The sequence below is a fragment of the Morone saxatilis genome, unplaced genomic scaffold (genome assembly GCF_004916995.1).
Source record: "Morone saxatilis isolate NCDOM2014 unplaced genomic scaffold, NCSU_SB_2.0 Contig24, whole genome shotgun sequence".
Taxonomy (NCBI): Eukaryota; Metazoa; Chordata; class Actinopteri; family Moronidae; genus Morone; species Morone saxatilis.
Window position 1 is genome coordinate 16,637,439 of NW_023339807.1, and position 24,945 is coordinate 16,662,383.

The 24,945-nt window shown below is 40.3% G+C and overlaps 4 protein-coding genes across 11 annotated transcripts in view; 2 read left to right on the forward strand and 2 right to left on the reverse strand.

The window, feature by feature from the left end:
• Positions 1-961, reverse strand: part of epn1 (epsin 1) — a 12,320-nt gene extending 11,359 nt beyond the window's left edge. For 3 of the 8 annotated variants that reach the window (XM_035672609.1, XM_035672610.1, XM_035672602.1), the window contains exon 1: positions 807-961. The gene's annotated coding sequence lies outside the window, so the exon portion shown is untranslated. The other 5 variants (XM_035672608.1, XM_035672604.1, XM_035672605.1 and 2 more) reach the window with 4 other exon arrangements.
• A 4,178-nt stretch (positions 962-5,139) lies between these two features.
• sbk3 (SH3 domain binding kinase family, member 3) lies at positions 5,140-10,523 on the forward strand. The gene is made up of 4 exons (XM_035672664.1): positions 5,140-5,523; positions 7,616-7,763; positions 8,281-8,483; positions 9,400-10,523. The coding sequence occupies exons 1-4, from the start codon at positions 5,518-5,520 to the stop codon at positions 10,183-10,185; spliced, it is 1,143 nt and encodes a 380-aa protein (XP_035528557.1). The 5' UTR covers positions 5,140-5,517; the 3' UTR covers positions 10,186-10,523.
• A 5,969-nt stretch (positions 10,524-16,492) lies between these two features.
• On the forward strand, positions 16,493-19,959 carry mfap5 (microfibril associated protein 5). Its single transcript, XM_035672716.1, has 7 exons — positions 16,493-16,580; positions 17,626-17,700; positions 17,812-17,844; positions 17,987-18,022; positions 18,165-18,252; positions 19,278-19,351; positions 19,436-19,959. Exons 2-7 carry the CDS (start codon positions 17,658-17,660, stop codon positions 19,546-19,548), a joined length of 387 nt encoding a protein of 128 aa, XP_035528609.1. The 5' UTR covers positions 16,493-16,580; positions 17,626-17,657; the 3' UTR covers positions 19,549-19,959.
• A 69-nt stretch (positions 19,960-20,028) lies between these two features.
• On the reverse strand, positions 20,029-24,575 carry LOC118336117 (adaptin ear-binding coat-associated protein 1-like; the record flags this gene model as incomplete). The annotated part of the gene is given in 6 exon segments (XM_035672696.1): positions 20,029-21,795; positions 23,134-23,281; positions 23,494-23,602; positions 23,700-23,781; positions 23,960-24,064; positions 24,475-24,575. Coding segments are annotated over 6 exon segments (658 nt in total), but the record flags the coding sequence as incomplete, so codon positions are not given.
• Between the last annotated feature and the right edge of the window lie 370 nt (positions 24,576-24,945).

Below are 24,945 nucleotides of genomic sequence, written 5' to 3' on the forward strand. Positions count from 1 at the left end.
CTTCATTACAATGCTGTTTGTCACACATTTTACCTGTTATCAAAAACATCTGCAGCTTCTGCGGTTTGGATATTGCACTTATACATGATTGCGATTAATTGTGAAGTCCTATAACTTATTCCTCCCTATCACTTGGATGCAGTCACCCCCCCCACCCAGCTGGCCTGCACACAGATAAGGTTAACAATCGTTCCCCATCCAGACAACTGCAGCTCTCCCTGTCACACCTACCAAGTTAGCTCAGCAACCAAACAGACTGACGTTATTATACATATAAATGAACAGCTGTTAACTTAACCGAAGAGTCGGCGTGACTACACACACAAGAGTTAATGGATACCCTGACATAAAGTGTTCACAAGAGCAGCAGGAATTGCCAGCAGGGTTTGAGTGAAGTCTGGGTAAAGTATTATAAACAGAGGGTGCAGAAGGCTGCAAGTTAGCAGGCTACGAACAGGCAGGCAAAGTCAAACCACACGCGTATTCTCTCATCGCAACACTGAACCTACCACAGCAGAAAGGTGCGTTCAGGTGACCTGCACAGTTGGGACTCACAGAAGAAAATCACTTACTGCTGCTGCTGCTGCTGGGAAAGATTAGCCAGCTAGCAGGGCAGCAGTTAGCGAGCTAGCTGCTAGTTAGTTCGCACCTGGCAACAGAGGCTGTCACACTGTTACGAGCTGCTTGTACCTGGCAACCTGCTCCAGGACAGCGTTGGACACACGCGTTTGAACGACGAGCCGAAAATGTCAAGAAAATACTGACAACACGCCGCAATAAATATCCAAAATCAAGTGTGTACTGACCCTGTAGTAGCTTGAATGTACGAGGAGATGGCCGAATTTCCGCTTCCGTTCTCGACTACAGGAAAGACCGCACCCCCTGTAGCTTTGTTTTCCTGGGATGGTAGTAGAAGACTCATGAATAATTAATTGAGTTAATTGAGGCAAAATTAAAGTCCCAAATGAAAAGACACACGCAAAACGACGTTTCGTGAATGTTTAAAGGCTTCCGAGGGAGAGTTAAAGACGCAACGTTTGATTGGGTGTTTGGTCTATTTCCCCTATTTATTCAAATTCAGCCCACTGACTGTGTAAGGGGGAACAAATCACATCCTCTTTCGTGCTCTTCTACATGTTTTAATAGTTGTTTTTTTAATGTTTTGTGTAGTTGTTCTACAGGTCTATCAGATGTGAAATAATAACCTTAATTTAATATAATACACCAATGTGGAAAGGATTGTTTAAAAGGACCAAACTGTACTTAAATATTATTTTCAGGTACTTTACTTGAGCATTTCCATTTTATGCTGCATTATACTTGTAATTAACTGCACTCTTTAGTTAATTACATTTAAAAACACACCACAGGCTTATAAAAAGCAACACTGTTGAATATTAATTTTCAGCATGTGCATGTGCAAAGCAGTGTCTAGCTGGGGTCTCTCACTTTCCAGATGTCTATGGGTTGTTAGTTGTTCTAACAAAGAGAGATTTCCCCTTTAAACCTCCCTCATGGTTAGGTTTTTTAATACTATTCAAGGCCTAAAGAGGAAAAACTATTCAATATTTCAACCAAACAGCAAAAAATAAAAAATCCAGAAGTGAATACATGTTTTTTCTTTCCATGAAATTAATAATCTCACAAGTCCTCAGACATGTGATCTTCTGGCATGACCAATAGAATAACTGGACTGATACTGTGTAGATAAACTAGTATAGTATAATATATAAAACTGTAAAGCTGTGGTCAGTGTTTGGTTTGTCCATTGTGGGCTACTGTAGAAACATGGTGGTTCAATATGGCGGACTTCCAAGGAAGGCGACCTGTGTCTGTAGATAAAACAGTTTATTCTATGGTAACAAAAACACAATGATTCATATATACAGGCAGTTATACACTAATAAAAACATACCTATGAATATTAAATTACATTTCTGCCAGTAGATCCTCCTAAATGTTACACACTGGACCTTTAAAACTCTAAAAATAGTTCAGTATGATAAACTTTTTATTTTGTTAACATGGTGCACAAAGTCACAATGAGACATCATCACCATTATTGTCACATCAACCTGTCCTTTAATATTAAGACTGACAGTAAAATCATCCCTCACAGGGCTCTTTTGTATTCATGTTTGCCATTTGGACAACGTAGATGGAGGTTATAAAAGTTTCTGATGAATTTTCTTCCTCAGAGGACCACTCGTCAAACAGAAGTCTTCTTGTCGGAGGCTCAGAGGAGAGACACATGAGCCGGGTGCTGAATATTGATTGATTATACTCAGTGTTTCAAAACTTTAATCTGCAACATGTCACTTCATACTGAAACCTACAAAACTGAGCAACATGTCTTTGCACTTTTAAGTTTAAGCTCACAGCACTTTTATTAAAGAAAGACCAATCTACAATCCAAACTCACTCTCTAAACATAAAGTAATGAATGACACTGTCTGTGGTTTCTCTTCAGTAATGCAATCGCACACACTGTCCACACAGAGGCACTGTTGTACCGACTCTTACATCAAGTAGAACAGCTTCCTTCAGAAACGTCTGTCAGTGTAACCATAAATAATATGTGGTAAGCCTCATAGATCAGAACAACACAGTAACAGCTGGCATGCATGTGTGTTACAAGCTCCCATTTTATCCTGCATCTCTTTATCCTTTTATCTTTGCCTTCTCACCAGGGAGGATGAGACTGGAGGAAACATTGCAGCGTGACTCAAGCAAACTATATAACTGTAACTCACGGTTGCACTGCTTTGGAAACACTAATCTCATGAAGATAAACAAAGAAATGCAGGCGATTATAACGAGCATAAAAGCTATTTTCATAGGTGTTGTTCCACTGTTATGTCACAGAGAGACTTTATACAGTATTTCCTTTTTTACGCTAATTGGCCCAAATCTGTCACAAGAGAGGAGTTTGAGACAACATGAGTCATGAACATGAAAACAAGGAAAGTACCACAATTAAACCAAAAACTGGCAGTTCGAAAAAAAAAAAATCAAACAAGCTTAATAAATTGTATTGTTGGTGTTTGATCAATGTGTTACATCAAATCTACTAACTTCTAAATATCTAAGTGGATCAATAATTATTTTAATCATTTAGCTCATTTTGGTTGACATTCATTGGCTGGTCCCAAGATAAAAGTTTGATGCCCTAATCTAATTCAGCACTCAAATCTGGTCAAGATGATGCAAGTTTTAAAACTGGAACCCGTCACATGATTCTGCCGGGTCTTAATTTTCTTTTATTCAGACATTTGCTTTTTTGTAATATATGTCATGTTTTCTTCAATGAGAGATTGTGGGTTGGATCCAGTCGTGTTCTTGCTTTACACACTTGCATCTTACACTATTTACCTTCAAGTTGTGATATGTAGGAGACTTTTATTTTGGTCTATGTTCTGAAATGCATAAAATTACACTAAAATGGTGTTTTTGATCCCTATAGTTTGAACTCTTCCTATAATTTCCAAACAGCTGGTGTTGCAAAATGCTTCATCCTCTTTTGAAATCAATTTTTTCTTTCATTGCACCATTCTCACAACACGTACCAGGAAACTGAAACATTACATTATGTGACCCTGTACAGCTATAGCACTAAGAAATTTATTTAATTACAAACCAATATGACTTTCTGCAATTAAATATTATGTCAATTTATTCTTTCTTTTTTTTTCTTAATGAGAAAAAAGAAGGAAAAAAATCTTGCTGTCTCCTCTCAGTTAATACACGACAAAACAAATGTGCACTTTACAAAGATTAATTTCTCACACACTGTAAACAAAATCCTCTACACTGCAATTCAAACTGTATGCAACATTTATATAATCATTTGTATATGTGTAAGAGAAGAACATTTTATCTGTAAAACATTTTGCAACTTAACTGTCAGTAAAGTTGTCACAAGTGTGTGCTCTTGTGCTTGTGTGTGTGTGTGTGAGATCCTCTGAGCATCAGTATCCATGAATCCGCATTCATGTAGTATATGATTGCATGGAGACTATTTACGCTTTGCATTTTACGTCTTGTATTTGTGAATGAAATCGACTCTCTCCTGGCATCAACTTGGTGAAAGCAATAAAAAGATGTACTTCAGTGTCGAAGGTTGTCACAGCAGGGGCCAGAGGACCCTGTGGTGCAGGCACAAACATGGAAGTACATATTGGTCATTGGTCTATGACCGGCGACATGACCAGCACAGTGGTAGTAACCTGAGCAGGGACCAGGCCGTTGTGATAGCAGCTAGTGTTTGTGTTACATAACGAACACCCATCAGGCCCGTGGCAATAATAGTTCTGTAGTGTGTAGTACCAGGGGAATCTATCTGAGTGGACAGAAAGAGGAGGAGGGTGTCGAGGCCATAGGAGTTGGAGACCTGCAGCTGGTGTTTAGCAGGCGAAAGAAACAGCTGGCATGTAGACAGCAAAGTACAGAATGAAGGTGTTTTGCAAGGCAAAGTTTCAGCTGTTAGCTATGTCAGTCTGTGATGGTAGGCCATAACTTGCACTTGGAAAGAGATAAAAGGGAGATGGGTTTCATGACAAGAGAGTGGAGGAGTAAGAGGATGGGGAAAAGTTTGTTGATGATGCTAAAAATAATAATGAAAAATCTTGAAGGTGTTCTTCCCTGTAAACTCAAGATGCTAGAGGATTTCATGTGGAAATGACATGGATTTAAAATATTTTAAACATTATTATGCCTCCTGCATACTTAGACAGCACAATAAGAAAGGACAGTGATATTGGAGAATAAAAGGGTCAAGTGGCATGTTTGACTATAGCCTGTAATCCCAGTAAGATTCAGGGATCATGGGTACAGCTTGTTAGCCTATTCCGATCATTCCAGCATACCTATTGATTAAATGAGGAATCCTACACTGTGGGGGGAATTCACTGACTCAGACTGACTGAGAGGGTGAGAAAGAGAGAGAGACATGGAAAGAGAAGGGGGAGGAGGGGGTGTGTATTTGGACAGAAAGTGAGTGACAGCTGAGGAGAGGAGAGCGATGGGTTAATGTGGTCCAACTGACTGACTGATTGGAAACGGTTGGATATTAACACTGCTGCATAGTGGGAGTTTGGGGGGGTGGGGGGGTGCACAGGAGTAAAGGGGGAGGTTTGACATGCCTTGTAGCTGGTTCACGCGTATTTGCCAGCATAACAGACTAGAGGCAGAGGGAGAGAGAGTTGGCACAAGAGTAGGAAAAGAGAGGGAGAGAGTTCAGTGTGTCTCCCGGGAAGAGGCACACAGTCAATATCCAGGTCTCCAGTAAACATCTATGAGCCTCCTTTATAAAGCTGCTGTGCTACTGCATGGAACCACGGAGCAAAGGCAAAAAAGAAATCAGCTTCACTTCCAGTTAATTATCAGTGCAGCCGAGGACATACAGTTGAACTCCAACACAGAATAGTTTAAGTGGCAGCAGTTTGTCTGAAGTTTAAGTTTTTAGATGTTGAAAAGAGCGGAGACAAAGTGAACAGAGATCAGCCAACTAAACAGAAAATGACAGTAAGTATTGCACTTTATTCCTGTGAAGATAAATCAGCTGCAATACATTACATGCACACTTAAATGGCAGTCTTATTAGTTAAGTAATATTAATAAAATAATCATATTGTGCAAACAAAAACAACAAAAACATGCATGAATGCAATTGCTTCCTGTATGTACAACTTGTTGGGGGGGTTATATATTATATGCATGTTTTTGCAGCTATATGAGGAGCTGACATGCAGACAGTGCACAAATGCATTGCTGGCTTTTTATTGCAAAATTATTCTGAGGGTGCAAATGTTTGATGGACAGTGCCATAGAGAGGGTTAGATTTTCAGCTTGTAATGTTGAGCACTTGTACCGGACTTCAAATTTGTTAATGACATTAGCTCATGCGAAGCCCTTATTAAAATCACTTGTCGCTTTAAAGAAAGTGCCATTTACTAATAGGGAGTTAATTAATAATCACCTCTGCTTTAAGGACATAGCAAATGTCAGGAAGCTCCTGATGCAGCAAATGTTTTACATGCATCTGTGACTATTAATGTATCAGAGCCACTAAATCACCAAGTCAAACTGTGACCTGCTGAAAACTCAGTCCCAAGATATTATCAAAACGTAATAAATTATATTCATTTCTTTCCGGCGTGAGTGGAATGAAAAGCAGCTGGAGAATGTAATAATGTGATAACCCAAACATGTGTTAACAGCTCTGTGAATGAAACCCAACTGAGATTTGAATTCAGGAACTTAACACTTTGCTTTGAGTTCAGAACTGTGAAAAGGCAACCACGAATATACACGTACAAAATATTTTATTTAAATACCTTTTTCTTTTATATGTGCATATGCATATGATATATACATATATAGATACATTACTATGTACCATAGAGTTAGAAGTATAAGCATTGTGTTTCCAAATTTACTTTCTTTGCATTTGGAAATTGTTTCAAATGGAGCATTTTATTAGTCATTTTTCTAAATGTCTGATGAGTTGACGCTCTGGAGATACAAAGTGGAAAACATTGGTGCGCCAATAGAGCAGCATCAACCTGTACACCATTGATTTTGAAGCAGCCCATCATCAGCTCTATTTTAAATATCGCTGTCTTGGTAACATCTGTGACAAACAGCACTCTCAGACTGGCTGAAACCTGCAGTCTTATTTTTGGCTGTACATCAGATCCATTTGTTTGTCGAGCAGCAACTCATAACTGAGATCCATCCATTTTTTTTTACAGCTGCTGCCATAACTCAAAAATAAATCTTAAGTGTCACATGGCACCATTTGATCTGTTATCACCTTCAGAGATTTATTGGAAAATTTCAAAGAAACATAATCAGGTCCAATAATATCTATATAATATCAATAACCACCAGGAATGTTACATTTGTTTGTAGGAGCGTAACAGGTGTAATTTAATTAAAATGTATCTGTTGCCCACTGAGCAGAGTTACGCAACATGTGGAAGGTCAAAAGTAAAAATATGTCATCCTCCTGCAATCGCTTTATCTTTTGTGTTAAGCTGTGTGTGGTAACCGTTCACAGCTTTCCTAATTGGCCGGGTTATGTGGTTAGGGATCTACTTCAAAGGAAGTGATCAAGGATGTGATTGCACGGACAGTGAATGACGTTGGAAAGTGAACGACAGTGCCAAATGTTCTGATCGCACTGATAAGACATCACGTTGATGTCTAAAGTTTATCCCGTGTGTAGGACGATAGAGATCATGCCAGATCGGCAGAAAGTGAACGTAACACAATATGTTCGACTCATTTCTGACAAATACATGCCTGGATAGCATGTTGATAGTATGAATAACAAGAAAACAACAACCCACAAAAAATAGTATTTGCAAAGTATTAGTATTGCAACCAATGAGATATATGAGATTTAAAGTTGCAAGTTCCTTTTTAAAGTCGTAGGTTCAGGTAACACTCGAATATGTTCGGCCTCAGATTCAGACTTCATTCTGTGAAATCATCAACATCAACACATGACAGTCAAGCTGTAGATCTCCTTTCACCTGAAGCAACTGAACCAATCATGAATTGACACTAAATAAGGATTTGTGTGTGTGTGTGTGTGTGTGTGTGTAAATAGGCTGTAACTGCTCAGGAACTTGACGAGCGATGTTTCCTGTCGGCGCAGTCCATGCCCAGTCTGAAGGTATCCGAACACTTCCAGGTGGTAAAGCTCCTGGGAGAGGGATCCTACGGGAAGGTCATGCTAGCTGTACACAGAAAGCGAGGTTAGTGCACAACTCAAGGTTAAAGGTCATGGCAGCCTCAGCCTGTTACATTTCAATTTAGTCCGCAAATTTCCTGATGTTAATACATTTAATTAAGACTTTTCATTATGTTCTGAACCTCCTGCCCAATCTGAAATTAGTGAAATGTTATCTTTCTACTGCAGCGCATTCATCCCAGACTCAGGTTTCTTTCTAGTGAAGAATCTACACATGTTGTAAAGGGTGAGCGCTGCAGTAATGTGAGGACAGGTCTGTCTTTTGATAGTGTTCACTTAACCTTTTGCGCTTCTGTTGCTGTAATGAAGTGCTTTGGTACATTCTCTGAGATAGAGTTGCGGCAACTGGGATGTAGCTGTGTAACAGAGTCGCCCCAAAGGGGAAGTTATATTTGTTCACAGTGTGAATGATGCATAACATTCACATTCCTTCAATGATGACAGCTTTTTGACAACATCAGACTAAAGCTGATTAGATGTTGTAGTATTCAACACATGCTGTCTTGATTCTTTCCTTTCAGGAACCCCTATGGCTCTGAAGTTCTTCCCTCGTCAGTCCACCTCGCTCACCTCCTTCCTGCGTGAATACAACCTCTCCCTCTCTTACTGCACCCATCCTTCCCTCACACGGGCCCTTGGCATCTTCTTTTCCACACCGTCCTACTATGTCTTTGCCCAGCAAGCTGGTCTATATGGTGACCTCTACAGTGTAATAGTATCAGAGGTCAGTCTGGCTGCTTTGTGGCATTAAACTTGTTTATGTCCTGCATGGTATGATTGTCAGGTTGGGTTGCGCCTCTGTCTCCTGGAAATTACATTTATATCATAATCATTTGTAACAGGAAAAACACATTTTAAAAGAAATGTAATGCCACCCAACTTATGTTTTTTTATCAACAAAACAAGGAAAGTTTTCCAATTAATGTATCTTGCAAGTTGCAAAGTGTTGATACCAAACATCTTAATGATGTTTACTGAAAATATATTTAATTTGTTTTTTGCCATCTCGCACCAACGCAAACATAATGACAATTGTTTTTTGCACTCACAGCACTTGGTTAAAGTTAGGGAAAGATTGTGGTGTTAGGGTTTAAAGCAAAGGAGAAAATTGTTTAGTTTATCAAGATTTAATAAAACCTGCTATCTTTTCCTAACCTTACCAAAGAACAAACTACTTTCTTCACTGTAAAAATGTTACCTGGACATAATTCATACAATAAATATGTAATGAATGTAATTTCAAAAAGACAAGGTTGTAGATTAACATCTGCATGACAATTTGAATCAAATGCAACGCCGCTGCAGTTCAAAAGCCTTACACTTTAGGCCTGCATGGAAAATGTAAATGTGCTGACCGTGTCCTTTTCAGACCTGCATGATAAAGAGCTTCCAGTTCGCCCTCTTCTGTGTCTGTGTCACTGCCAGTAATAGAGTAGTGATAAGTATAAGGGCACCCTGCTCTCACTGAATGAAGTGGAGGTACATGAAGTAAAGCAGGGGCTTCCAAGAGCGTCATAAACCATTCTGGTGACGCAGATGTTGTTTGTCTTTGTGCCAGCGTTGCAGTGTTAACCAGACTCTTTTTAATCTCCTATGAAATTAAATTAAAGAGAGTATGTTTTTTGGTCTTTCTCTTTCAGGTTGGGCTGGATGAAGAGCGTGTCCAGAGGGTGATGTCCCAGCTGAGCGGAGCTGTTACACATCTCCACTCCCTGGGCTTCGTCCACCGTGACATCAAACCTGAGAATATCTTCCTGTGTGACAGTTCCTGTCGCTGGGTCAAACTGGGTGACTTTGGCCTCACCCGGGCCATCGGCTCCACTGTTCGTGCTGTCTGGTACGAGTCGCCCTTCTGTACTCCTGAGGTGGAACCTGTCAAAGAAGCCGAGAGGGAGATGGAGAGGAGGGTGTGTGAGGGGAATGAAGAAGAGATGGAGGACATTTGGATAACAGTGGAGCCCAGTATGGACAGCTGGGCCCTTGGTGTACTCGTCTACTGCCTCTTAACTGGCTGCTTTCCCTGGGAGGAGAGCACCAGTGATGACCGTGGCTACCGCAGATACAAGGAGTGGTTCAACCGTGAGGCTGAAAAAGAGGAGAATATCAGGGACGTTGAGTGGATTGGTGAGAAGGTAATAGACAGTTACACAATCATGAATGAAAACCAAAGGGACAACCCTCCTCCTTCACAGTTCGAGGGCCTCAGCCCACTAGTGATGACTCTTTTGAAAGAACTGCTCCACCCTGAGCCTAAACACAGAGGGAATCCAGAGGAGATCCTGAGCTACCTGGGAGGGCCGTGGCTGATGGAGACAGAGAGAGAAGAGAAGAGGAAGGCAGACGAGGCAGAGAATGAGGCCAGAAAAATAAGAGAGGGAGGTGGGGTAGCGGAGGAGCTGGTGAGGGAAGGAAGAGGGGAGAGATAAGCTTTGTCTTTATAAAATTGTTTCAAATGAATATAACATGTTTGGTATTATGCTGCAATGTGTATGATTATAGATTAAGTCTGATACAAACATAAACTTTATAAGGTGCTATATTTTCATATTTTTTATAAATATCCTTAGTAAAGTTACAGTTACTTTCATTGTTGTATATAGTCCAGTGTGTATGTGTGTATGTATGTGTGTGTGCCTTATTGAGAAGAGTCTGCCGATAATAAGAAATGTTTGATGTTTGAAACTACAAGTTGTATAATAGTGCCTTTAAAAATCTGTATTGGAATAGTTGTCTAAATAAAATAAACTCCTTGTATTTGTCTGAACTTCTCATGAGACACAGTTCATAAGTTACACATACAGCATCATTTAAAGTCAAGTCCATTTTATTTAAATGGTGCAAAATTACACAATTAAGACAAATTGTGTTTTAAAATGGCACTTTTGGTTCATATACAGTTGTAAATCTGAAGATGAGCCTTTGAAAACACCATAATGCTCTACTGCAAGGACAACTCCTACTGCTGCTTCTCGGCTATTGTCACACAACCTCACCTCAGGGTCCCTGATTGCTTTTGACTGAAATATCAGTGTTTCTGATGGTGCATAGGAGGAGATCAGGATATTTTAATCTTTCAACAAATTAAAGGTTAAAAAAGTTGGAATATAATTGTACTAATAAACCTAATAATGTAAAGATAAACTTAGTAAACCAAATAAATGATTTAATAATGTTGTAATAATGAATTTAATAATGAATTCTAATACAACTGCCCATACATAAATATATAATATATCATATCCTATAAATAAGAAACATTTGCTTGATGTATCAGTATAGTTTCCTTCCAACATTACCTGCTGTGTTTTTTAACCAACACTTTAATTAATAAAGAAACTTTTAACATAATTTACTTTTTAGTTATGTGTAAATAATGAAATAAAGAATCAATTATTTATATATAATCATAGAGAACTTATAAAACCTTTACAGGAGACTCTGGAAAGGTATACCTATGATGACATCTTTGACGTGGTGAGGCAACAGGTGCTGTTGAACACAAGGAGCACATCTAAAATTGGACTGAACAATACAACCAGATAGTGATACCAGCATGATCTTCTTCCAAGTGTGCGTGATGCAAACCCCAGACATACTACCTGCAGCAGGAGAGCTGTGACATTTATTCACACTGCCAATTACTTGAACCCAAAATTATCTTTATTTAATATATTACACTGTGCTTGGATACATGATTGATTGACATGTTGACAGTAAAACAAACCTCATGTGAAATGAAGGCACATGGCAGGTTGACCTCCATATTGTTCCAGGAGATATTTGTCCTACATCTGTCACAGAGGACAATAACTGGTTGAAAAATCACCTGCATTCCTATTACTGAGCCCCAAAGAGAATGCTTTGGCATTGCTTGCAGCCACTATGCACCCCTGTGCCACCACTGAATCCTGCTACGATGTTAACAACTGTCTACCACTTTAGATGCAAAGAACTTAGCAGCAATAAAATAATAAAGTACACCTTCAAAATGAACTATTGCTCACAACAAATGGAGTTGGGTTTACCTCTACTGCTATAATTGAAAGGAAAGAAAATCATGTTCACTGTTGCTTGTGCAACGTGCACAATATCTCAGTTTCAGTTTGGAGTGGATCCCTGTTGGTAGCAAGCTGCTAATGTGCAGTGCAGTTGTGTGTGTATGTCAGTAGTGACTGTGCTAACCCCTGCTAAGGGCCACTCCAGATGGATTTATAAATAGACCCCAGACCCATCTATTTACACACCGTGCACATCATCACCTCCCCCTGACTATCTGCACTCCACAGCCCTCCAAATGCAAAAGTCAGGCTGCCTTGGCGCCCGCAGGCCTGTAACAGCACAATCTGATGGAACACTCTGACCCATCTTGCCTGTTAACTCCCTCGTCTCTGCTCTGTTTTTATCTCCGGCCCTCTTGCTGATTACTTTTCCCTTGCGTTGCTCCTCTCATGCCACTTGGGCCTTGTCTTTGTCTTTCATCTTTGCTTCTGTGATCATTTCTACTTTATGCAACCATGGTGGCTGGCTCCCTTTCAGTCAGTCCCTCCCTGGACCGGGTGACTAGATCACAACAATTCAAATGTGGGACAACGATTTTTTTTGTGAGGGACAATGTGGGATCAATTCTGTAAAGTGATCAATTCCGAAAAAGTAAACATTTCTATTCTGCCCCTTAGCTTGTAACATATCTAAGCTTTGGTTGATTAAGTAGCAGACAATAGACAATGTTATGCAGGTTAGGTTACAGGTTGGGTCTTTAGCATATGAAGTACTTTAATGCAACTTTCTCCACTTCCATGCAGAGTAAATACAGTAAACATAAAAGGAAGCGTGCACCGGCTTCTTTCTTATAACTGTATTTCCTTTTCTTTGTGGTATTTTCCATCATATTCCGTCTAAATCTGCATAGCTTGTGACTTTGTGGTGACTCAAAATGTTCCATGCTGGCCGTGGCGTAGCAAGGACAGGGACAGATTAATCTGCACTTGATTGATATCAAACACAGCCCTGTGATGACAGCCTGCCCTGCTTTCTTCATAACTAATGGATACAATTGATTTTAGAAAAGCACCTGTCATAGAGTGGTTTAACATTTGAAAACTAGAGCCAATCAAAATGTGGGACACGGGGCATGGGATAGAAATGTCGCCAGTAACATGAACCAACAACTACTTATTTAGCTGTGTCTCATAGTACAGTATGTTTACATTAAAACACTTGAAATCTCCTCTAGTAACAGTTGTTTGGGATGTGCTGTTTTCTGGGAAACAGACAAACAAGGCTCATGTGACACTTGGGTGGGGGGTTAATGGAGGACCACAGTCTGACAAATGGAAACACATGGTGCGCACCACAGAGACAATAGAGTGCCAACACAAAGATGCTAATCGAGGTGCAAAGCTGTTCGAAGTCCATGAGGACAGAGAGCAGGGATGATGAATACAGGAAAAACAAGGACAATTATATATGTGTGCTGCCGGTCCTAACTAATATCCAAATGCAATGTCAGAGGGGTCTTTTGACTTTAAATCTTGTTTGTTCTTCCAAGTCACGGCAGACCTTTAAACATTTGTGAAGATGAAAGACACACTGCCCACTCTCGAAACCCGAGAACATCGGATTTAGATTTATAATGTCAGCGAGAATCGTATTTCATGCTACCACTAATGAATGAAGCTGACTTTGGCACAAAAGTTTAAACTTCTAGAAGGTCTGCATGGTGCCACATTCACTGCCGATAAAGCGTCTTCAAAATGTATATTTCATATCTACCATTAGTTACCTTGTTTCTGTCTTTAGAGAGCGAGAGTTTCATGTTCTTTTATTCATATGTTTATGGGCCACATGGATGAAGGACGAGGAGACCAGCTGGAAAATGACGTTAGATGTAATAGATATTTAGACAGATATCTGATAAAAGATGTCACATGATGTGAGAATGATAGCTGCAAAGACAGACGCTGGTATAAGAGCCAGATTTATGATGTGAGAGTGGAGCAAATAAAAAGTTCATATGGCCAAATGTCTGAAATGTATCCCCACAGTGAATCAAAACACTTCATCGTGGCCTTGATCCCCCCCACACCCACAGCCTTCTCTGTTACCTGGCTGCTTGTTAAGGTTCGATTACTTTAATTGCTTAACCAGCACTGAGAGGGATGATATTGATTCTCTAGAAGAGCCTCAAATTATCACTTTTGCTGGGCGAGAAGTGTTGATTGGAAACACTGGATCTAGTTTGTAGTATGTCGGGAGTGAGCAGTTACTGAGAACTGCAATGTGCTAATGGGAGAGTTCATTTGCTGCCGTGTTTGTGTGTATTTGTGTGCGCGCTTGAATTGCTATCTTTAAGTTTTAAAACACAGTGTGGACATTTCTACATTGTGAAGATATTTTGGTCAGTCCTTACTACTTCAAACGTCTTGCATTGGAAATAGTACATGAAAAATGTCAGCTGGTTGAAATGCAGAGACAGTAAGAGAGAAGCAGAGTGAAGGAGGAGTGTGTTGGGTCAGTAGGAGGTTGGTGAGAGAGCATACTGTGCTGTAGAGCTGGCATGCCTCATGTATCGGCATCCAACTAATAAACAAGTTGGGAGATTATCATGTGTTTACTATCTGGCATGTTTGCTGTTAACCATTCTGTGTTGCTTTCTCGCTCCCCCACCACCTGACTCTTTTACTCCACTCTTGCATTTCCTCTCTTTCTTCATGTGTGCGTGTGCCCCTCTCAGCTCTGCTTTCCCCTCACGTCGGAGCAGCGTTAGAAGAGTGGCAGGTTGATGTGTTCAAAGGATTGATCGTCCCTCTTGGCTCCTCTCCTCCTCCCTTTTGCTTACACTGCCTCCATCTGTCAAGCTGTCATCGGGCTTGCCCAGTCGACCTTGTTAGGGCCACCCTACCGGCACACACCCTGGAGTCCGTGTAGTCCCGATATGTCAAGGGGATGATGAGTGTCTCCCTCTTGTACCGACTACGCCAGTGAGAGTTTTGCCGTGTGTGACTTCAGTGGTATGCATAGCAATATTTATATTAGTCAAGTCCATTGAAGCCATTGCAGAGTCAAGTTTCCCTCCCAATGCAGCTCCCATTCCCAATGAAAAGGCATCTTTTCAACACAAAGAGCCCCTGAGACAAAGGGTCAAGAACTAAGGCCTTGATAGTCACTTTCATCTTTGCACAGATAACCACTTGGGATATTTAAAGGACAGGTTATATAAACTTATCATGAAGGAATTGGAGGTTAATGATGACAGACACGTGTATAATTATGTATACATGCACACATAAACTGTCTATGAAATTGGTTAAAATCCTTTATACTCTAATGCTGACGTTCATCAATTGAATTGTGTGAGATTTAATATGATGCCATTTTGCAAGTTATTGTGCCGCATCTATTTCTTGTCCTTTCAGACATAGTCTTGAGAGACAACAATGAAATGTAGACATTATGTAAGTTAGTAAGTTGAGAGACAGAGTGTAAATACCTTGGGCTTATCAAGGATCACAGTCTTTCTTATGATCCAGTTAGGTCAACTGAGCAAATACGTATGCAGAGAAATGTAATCTTGTATAATGTGCTTATTTTACAAATATAAAATATAGGCCTATAAAAGCAGATGAGGTCTCCTTCTACATTTCGCCTTCTTTAACTTGTGTTTTAACCACGTTCCCTCAAAGATATGCATTCTCAAAATAAGAACAAAACGAGCAAGATTTATTCTTGTAAACTGCGAAAGCAACTTTTTCAATTAACTGATTAATAGTTTACTCTATAAAATGTCAGAAAATAGAAACACATACCCATCACAATTTCCTAGAACCCAAGGTGACCTCTTCAATTGTCTCTTTTTTCCCCCAAACACAAAGATATTCAGTTTGCAGTGATATAAAACTGAGGGGAGAAAATATTTGGTGTTTTAAACATCTTTAGAAATGTTCTAGTGACCAACTAATCAATTAGGGGAGTGAAACATTGGCTGTCACTGATTATAACTGCAGGGATTACCTGGGTTAGGTCATCTTTTGTTTAACTCACATTACAGTAGTCTAAGTGATAATCAAAGACTTTAACTCACTTGATAATATTAACTGTATCAATTCACCAATTCACCAACTTTTTTTAATTAACCCTGGCATCAGAACCTGAAGACCATATTCTATGTGCACTGCTCCATCTGCAGGTTATATTAAGTAGCGCAAAAGTGAAATTTGAGGCCCACTGTGGTTGGATGCCTCTGATTAATTCATTCATTTCAAATTTCATATTCTCCATTAATACGCCAACAAATCCAAGCAGATTCCAGGAGAAACGTAACTTGCTGGGAAAAAGAAAAATACATGCTCTTACAACAAGAGTAGAAAATAGTCAGACAAACCTGCATTTCTGACCTCAATATCTTAAATACAGTCAGTGGTATCTTTACATATGTGTTTACAAAGACTTCGAGAACTATTTAAAGAGAGTAATTAAGGTCAATAAAAGTCTTTGGTCCTGTGTGTGCCTTTAGACATTTAATGTAAAGTCTGAATGTTTTGCTTTGTGTGGTGACCCCAACATGAACTGTACATTTGTCTAGCTCAAGATGAAAAGAAAAAGGTGTGTGTGAACCAAAGGGACAAACTTTTCATGGAAGACATCAGATTGTAATTTATTTATTTTTCTATACCGAATTGGGGCAGGAAAAAAAGTAAAAAAGCAAAAGAACTATGATGGTTAGGGGAGGGGGAGGAGGAGGAGGGAGGAGAGGGAAGGAGGGGAAAGAAGGGAAGACAAAAGATTCATAAAACTAAAGCAGTTGTGGACGACAGCAAAAGTTGTGAGTACAAGTTAATTATGTTTTCTTTTTCACCTGATTTTAACACATACTGTAGGAAGTGCACAGAGGAGCATCTGCACATGCAGGATATCTCACATCCAAATATATTAATGGAAGGATATTTCCTAATGATTAGATCTAAACATGAAATGTGAAGAGTGAATGCTTGGCTGATTAACTGATTCACTTCAGTATTAAGATTTTATTGCTATGCGATGAGTGGTTGCATACAGAGTTTAGGAAGTACAAAAAGGGAAAAACATGTCACTCTCACAAACAGATCAACAGAGGCATGCACGGAGCTAAACCCGGACAATCCAGAGTTTTCAATTCAGCAATTGTGTGAATGTATGACTCTGGGATTATCGGAGCAGAAAAGACACAACTTGTGACAAAATTGTGATGCTCAAAAGGGGGTTAGTGTTGATCGTACAGTTGGAAAGCAGTGATATGTCCTATGAAAAGAAAGCTGGAAAAGAATGTGCGACTGTAACAGAGGAGGGGCGGAGGGGTGCTCAAATAGGGCACACACAAAAAAAACACATTCTTTTGAGAGAACTCACGTCTTGGACTCCAAAGTTACACTGACACATCACGAGAGGAATGATGCAGGGCGGGAGAGAAGGAGAAAAAGCAGGAAAAGGAGTGAGTGAAAGAAGAAAAACACATTTTCACAGGTAGAAAGTGTCATTTAAAAGTTTTTTTTTTAATAGTTGCTCCACTGCCACTTTTATCTAGTTGTTTACAAGCAGTCCAAAGTATACACGAATATACTGTATAACAGATTATTCCACAGCAAAATGACATCAGGCACTCTTCTATAACGATGACAACTTGTCTGTTAACCAAAACACAGCACTACGCTCTGTGTTTTTAGCTGGAGTGAAGCTTTGGGGAAAACATTACAGTGGCCTGGAACGTTGGGAGCATTTATATGCAATGAGATTAAAGGAAACATAAACAGCACAAAAATGTTGAGTGAGGATATTGAACAGTTCCACTCTGTTAAATCACCCTGACTCTTTTCCTCTTCGGTTTCCTCCAGCTCGTAAAGCTAACCTCTTACAAGTTGAAGGAATGGGCAGCTTTCCAGTGGTCCTGCTCCTCTGCAGTTTCCACGGTAACGCTGCCAAACAGAACACACAAATCATCTTGTTTAATTATGGTTGAGTCGCTGTGTGTTTGTTTTTATGCCGCGAAACACTCCCCTCATGTGGTTTCTGTTCCACAGCGCTCACAGCTGTAGCCCAAACCCAGCAGGATGGTAATGTTCTTCTCCTCATAAGTCACACTTTTGATCAGGACGAGTTATGTTGCATGACATCTGTCCGTCTGTGAGTCACTGCAATGGGTCACTGGTGGGATCTGTTCCCAATCTTATTGTGTTTTCCTTTCCTTGTTTCTAGAGAGCACTGAGGCACCTGCAGGCACCTTGCCAGCAAGTGAGTGACAGCAGATTGAAGATGACCTCTGAACTGCTTCTCAGGAGGCCCCCGCAAACTGCTGGCACAACGTTTTGTGAGCTTCATCTCGTCATTGTGACGGATCCAATTTCAATATGTCATGTATCTTCTGTCTCTGCAGACTGTAGGGAGGAGATGTATCCTTGCACCAGGATGTACTCAGTTCACCGGCCCATCAAGAGATGTATTGGTGGTCTTTGTCTCTACAGGTGATCTTTTTGAATTTAGCTGTGAATGTCTAAGTGCATAGCGTCATCTGTGATCATTTCTTGAGCGCACATGACGTATTGCAGAGATCAGAAGTGGAATAAGCACTCAGACCCTTTACTGTGAAAGCAGTGACACCACAATATAAAAATACTCATGTACACATGTAATCTAATTTAAAGCCCCCTGAGTTTTTGTCTATGACATTGAATATTCATGACTAAATGAGCACATCAAACACATCCTTATTGGGTTATTGTGAATTTAACACTAATCTGCTTCATCAGGACTGTGTGGGTGTGGTTTGATCACATTTTGCCTGTCAACCTGAAGGAAACTCAACTGTCATCAGATTTGGATTCAAATGTTGCTGAACTCGGATTGGTGCACAGATGTATGTAACATAACCTATTTCCAACTGAGCCGTCACGCACTTGGAAACAGTGAGAACAGCAAAGACAAAAGCAGAAATGCAGAAATCTCTCATGTGAAACAACCAAAAACTGTAACTGAAGAAAACAGTGAGTTCATGTCAGACTCTGTTGCTCAGGATAAGAACCTGAATTAGGGTCTTCATTAAAGTAATTAACAACTAAATGTACTACAACTTAAAGTACTCATTATGCAGCAGAATATCCCCAGTTGGGGGTTTTGATAGTAAAAATTTTATTTTTGGATTATGATGGATGCATCAAGCAACATTTGAATGCTGTAACTGGTCCAGGTGGAGCTAATTTTCACTACTTTATTTACTGTTGGTCAATTCAATCTTACAAATTCCCCATAAACTAACCATATTTTGTCTGTAAATCATTAAAGCAACAATATCTACATGCAGATAAATACAGTGGAGTGAAAAAAACTAAAACAAATTGTAAATACTTTGAGTGAGTACCTCAACCTGATGTTCCACTACTGGTAAGATCAGTCTTTAAATGTTTTAGTTAGCCTACTGTTAGTTACTCAAACTGTATCACTACTACAGTTCTTTAACAATACTCATGATGCTATTATATTTCTGATACAGCCTTCCTCGTGTCTATGTGATCAACAATGAGATCTGCATGAGGACAGTATGCCAGCAGGATGAGTTTCTGAAAGGTGAGACACTCTCAAGTCAAACAAACATGATGTTGAGTGCGTGATCGCGCATTAACACAAATCTGTGTCTTTCGCACGTTACAGCCGAACTGTGCAGAGAGTTGTCCGGGTGGCCCAGGCGTGTCGAGAGGTCATCTAATAGGAAACGCTGTCGCAATCGCCGTAGCAACCCCAAAACCTGGGCAAACAAGGCCTGATGTGGCCACCGGTGAGGATGGAGCCCCTCAGAGACCAAAACCAGAAGCGTTGTCATAAAAACAGCCCATAACACCATAAATCCACCACTCAACACCTGGGGGTCTCGTTCTTTCTCTTTCACACATACACACAAGTGAGCTGAGTCATATCTATCTTTATGTATTAGTCTTTTGTGTGTGAACGCTGAACGTGTGCTCATTTCGTCTGTGTGTTGTTAGACACAGATCATGTCTTCCATGGTTTACGACCCATTTAAGGTACTGTAGTAATGGGCCTATAGCAGCACTGAGTCATTTCATTGTACAAAGAAAGACCCACTCTGTTTTGGATTGTAAGGTACTCATTCACAATCCCGTATTACGTGCACTATTGTATCCAAGAAAATAAAACTACATTTGTTCACAAGTTAATTCTCCGTTGGTTTGTTCTTTTTCACTCTGTTGATTTAGGAGGAAAAAAAACACAAAAACAAATAAACATTATGGTCATAGAGTGATATCTTTATGTTTTTCTTTGCATATTCATTTCCATATACATTTCCATACACATATACAGTTTGAATAACAAGTAACATTTGGGAGAGATGCATATAATTTAAACAGTAAACACTGACAAACATTGTTAGGGCTTTACACTCACACAATCTCTCTGTGCTCCAATCATCATCCACCATCACACCACTTGTCGTCTGTCACAACCTATATATACTGTCAATGGTCACAACACATGTGCATGTGATACCAGTGCAACATAATCCATCTCTCGCTATGTAACAATATCACAACAAAAACACTGCATCAAACACAGACCAGCTTGGTCCCACATCGCATTTATCTGCATCAGAATACCATTAATAACATCACACCATAACATGGAATTGAAGTTCACAGTTAAAACTCAATTGCACAGTACAACATGCTGCAGTTGAGGTCTACGACCTGATCACCTCCTCGTAAGGAATTGAGGAGATAAAGCTCTCCCAAGACAGCCGGGACGGTGCAGAAACAGACTTATTCATCGAGCAGGAGCGGGGTCGTGACCTAAATGACTCACCAGTCACAGCTTTAACAGCTGTGCTGAGTAGAGATGACATAACATGGACTAAATCATCTCTATTTTCCCTTGAGGCAAAGATAAAAGCACTTGATGCCTCTCTTTCTTTTGGTAACACCCAATCGCATCCAACATTCCTACTTACCCTGTCTCTTTGTACTGATCTACAGTTAAAATAATGCAAACTGTGCCCAGGACCCATCCCCAGTGAAATATGTGTTCAACAGCTGCAGCTCAATTTGACATCTCTCTCAAAAAGGATGCTGTAGAGTCACAAGAGCCCACTAGAGAGTGTTAGAGAGCACAACAATTCTGTAAATCAGCTACAGCTTAACATATTTCTTTCAAGTTAAATCATTTTATGGTAAACTTCACTATAACCTAAGTCTAAGATTTGAACAATCCCTGTGTTAAATTCAGATTTTATGCATTACTAACTACATAGACAGACTAGACTGCCAGTCAGTGCATATAGTCAGTCCCACTGCTAGGGACTTGGAGGAGAAATAAGCTACAGTACGTACAGGTGACAACACCAATGACAATAATTACAAACTACTGACAATATATACATTTAAAATAAATATTCTCTGTACATAAAATTCATTCATTATAATATTTTACTAGATTTCATCATCAGATGTTTATGATTATGTCTCCCTTAGTCATACTTTTAATATGTATACTCTAATAGAGAAATTAGCAAATAAAACACTGAGAGGAGGAGAAAGAGGGACAAGGCAGAATTCAAACAGGGGAATGTAAACTAGAGAGCTACAGTGGATATCTAGAAGGAGTAAAGCAAGAGCATCCCCATGAGGAGGGGGAGGGAAAGTATGCGGAGATGGCTTATAGTTCTAAATCTTTTAAATTAAGACTAGACTGTGAGGTCTGGGTGCATCTCTGGCTAAGAACAGAAGCCATTAGGAACTGAGCTAAAACAAAACTTACTAGTACAGGGGGTTACCCTGCTTGGCAGGGAGAGATACGGGACCCCATAATGGGGAAAATAAACTTGCAAAAAAGTGCTGCATAAATTTACAGAGAGATAAAAGGGAGAAAAACAAAATCAATCTCTCCTCACTTTGGGGATACAGAGTCAAAGTCTCCCCACAGGTCAGAGCTGGCTGTGGTGGCGGGGTCGAATGGAGCCGCTGAGTTGGAGTTACTGGAGTCCAGGTCTAGCAAAAAACCTGGTGGTTAAAAAAATAAAACAGAAACATAATGCACCTCTGTCAAAGTAACACAAATATAGATTTTTGATGTTGTTTCTAATCAGACTGAGAATTCAGCATTTAAAGAAATGTATTGTGAATTCTACTAATAGATAGCAAGAAAATCTGGTCACCTGCTATGAAGTCTGAAGACTGTTTTTAGCTAAAGGGCTGATTCATACAAATGTAACTTACCCTACTGGTATGAAGCCATGCAGATACTTTCAGTATTATATGCTGAGGTTTTGAGATATCAACCTCAGAAACTTCCGCTACCCCCCAAACACAATGGAGGCTAATAGAACTTCATTTGTGCTGCTCAAAGCACTGAAGACATTACAACCGAGGCAATCAAACAGTCTCCCATTTACTCTGGATAATCCACACACCTTGTTGTTTCTTCTGGACTATTTCTTTGGTAGAGAGTGGATCCAATGAAAACTGAAAACATTTGTGGAAAGATAAACTGCTGCTGAAGTTTTCAAATGTGTTTTCCATATTTTAAGCATCACAACCAAACTTCCATTCACCTCCATTGTATTCAAATGGCTGCAGACATCTGAGACAAACCTCAACACGTGAAACCGAAACGATGTGCAAGGTTAGTTAGCATGCACGTGGACGAATATGACACTTCTTAGTTAGAAGATGATGTGATTTGCAGAATAAACACATCTATACTACGGAGGGCCAGAAAGGAGAGGAGCAACCATCATTTTCTTTTAAGCAGAATAAAATAAATTCCTGTATTTTCCAACTGGAGTCTACCTCACAGTTTTGGCTAGTATTCCTGCAGCTCAACATAACATTGCACTCAACACTTTGACAGTAAAGACTGGATACAAGTGCTCCACTGGGAACAGCTTTACAACAGATCCCAGTGGGGCCAAGGAAATACAAGCTTTCAACGACGGACTAACTTTCCTCTGCTTTATACGACTGTCTCTATGGTAACAGAGGTGAGTACAATGTTTAACCATAGATATGTTCACTAAAAGAACAACAATTTATCTCCAATTTCTCTGTTCTCGTGATCTTGAGGAATACATTTTCTGATGTCAACATAACACTCTTTAGGATCAAGACCTGCATCATTTTTCCTACTTCTCATAATCTTTATACACATTTATTATTGTGTGATCTTGATGCAACAAGCTATCAAATAGTTTTCTCGTGATTAATAATTATTTGGTGATTACAGATCGAGATCACGACGTGTTTATTATCCAGATTATGAGAAAACAAAACACGAGACAGACCGCAACTCAAGTAGGTGCATGCTCTCTCCATCTCCCCGCACTGTAGTGTTACACCTACCAGTGTCACTTCCTCCTGCAGACGGTTGTGTGTTATGATTGGTAGATCTGGATGATGGGGGTGGAGCTAACTTGCCCCCAGGTGGAGGTGGCAGAAGCCCAAAGCCACCTGAACTCTGCGGACGAGACCTGTCCTTCTTTTTTGATTGCTGGAAAAAAATATTTAATGAGGAGAAACAGAAACTGGGTGAGTTTACAGATTGCTTGTCAACAAAGCCGAAGGGTGGTCTGAGTTTTAGACTCAAAGTTAAACCCTGATCACAAATTCATTCTCCACTGTCACATGGTTTCATCTTAAATCGTAGCATACATTTGGGGGTTCCTACTCCTCAAAGCTTACATTTAATGAAAATAAGGTTACCCCAATATTGAGAGTAATGGTCTGTCCTTCTTTGAAGCCCAGGTCTAGTTTAGGAGTAGAGTCTGGAGCCTGCGCCTGCCTAATAAATTCAGTTTCCTGTTTCACCCACCTGGAGGGAGGGAGACAAACAAACGGATGAAAGATAGTTCAATAAATCACTCCTGAATTAGCTTTGATTCATGACACACTAGGAAGCAGCTGCATACTTGAAGTGGTCCTGAAGTGCAACGTTGAAGTCAAAGGCATCGCCTCGGTCTCCAAACCCAATGCCTATGAACGCACTGCGCCCTAAATGAACACAACAATCAAGGGTTGGTAAAGGATTGGCAAGGTAGTACATACTAAACCTACGAGCGTCTCAATAAACTGTAAAAATACCTACGTGCCTGTGCTTCGGATCATTGTCCTCTAAATTATGAGCACATTTACTGAATGTTTATGGCTTAACGACAAACCGTTTACCCACCGTTGTCATCCTGGATGCGGAGCACAAAGTAACGGCTCGAGTCACTGACCGTCTCCATTGCGATGCCAGGGTACTCGTCCAATGGCGCTTGGGCAAAGAGCTCCCCTGCAGGTTAAAACAAAAGACATGTGTTCATTTATCGATCTGGCAAAAGGCTCCAGTCACCAAGCCAAAACTCAACTAAGAAACTTTCAGATTTAAAATAGACAATTAAATGTTTTTTCCTGTGTAAGAATAAAACATGTAAGGTGGATTCTAGTCTTGTTAAACAGGCCAATTTAAGGTACAATCTGAGGACGACAGGGATGCGCAGAAGGAGACGGAAATATCATCAGCCTGTCTGCTTGAATAAGCGGCTTGGACGTGGGCTGGGTCACCTTGTAATAGACGAGTAACAGAGAGGAAGAAGGGGGGGTTGATGGCATTCAAGGACAATACACAGCGAAATGATTTACAACAGCGGCAGTGCCGGTAAACAACGGCAACTGTCCTGTCTGCTGTCCTCTCTCTCTCACCAGAGATTTTGTCTTCCAGTTTCACGTAGGCCACATTGCCCCGGGCCGTCACACGCATGCGTCCCGTCCAGTCAGGAGCGTCCAGCTTCCAATCGGCAGCCCTGGGACACAAACACAGAGGAGACAGAGCGGCGTAGGTGAAGTGGTGACGGCGGTTTATTGAGGCTGATGTTGAGATTTGTGTGTTATTGTTATGACTCGTCTCACAGTCTCACACACTCTCGCTCTGCGTCGGGTTACTGTCTACGCGAAGAGGAACGTGACTAAGGCATCAGGCGGTCATTTGTGCTGAGACCTAAGGCTGCTGTATTACATCATCACCCTTACTCACTATACATATGGTCACTGGTTAACCAATCATGGGTCTGAAGGGATCTGAGGCCTGTGCTACTGTTTGGTCGCTGTAGTGGGTCAGGTTGGAGCACCAGCCAATAGAAAATGGGGTAAACAATTCAATGTCAACTTAAATGC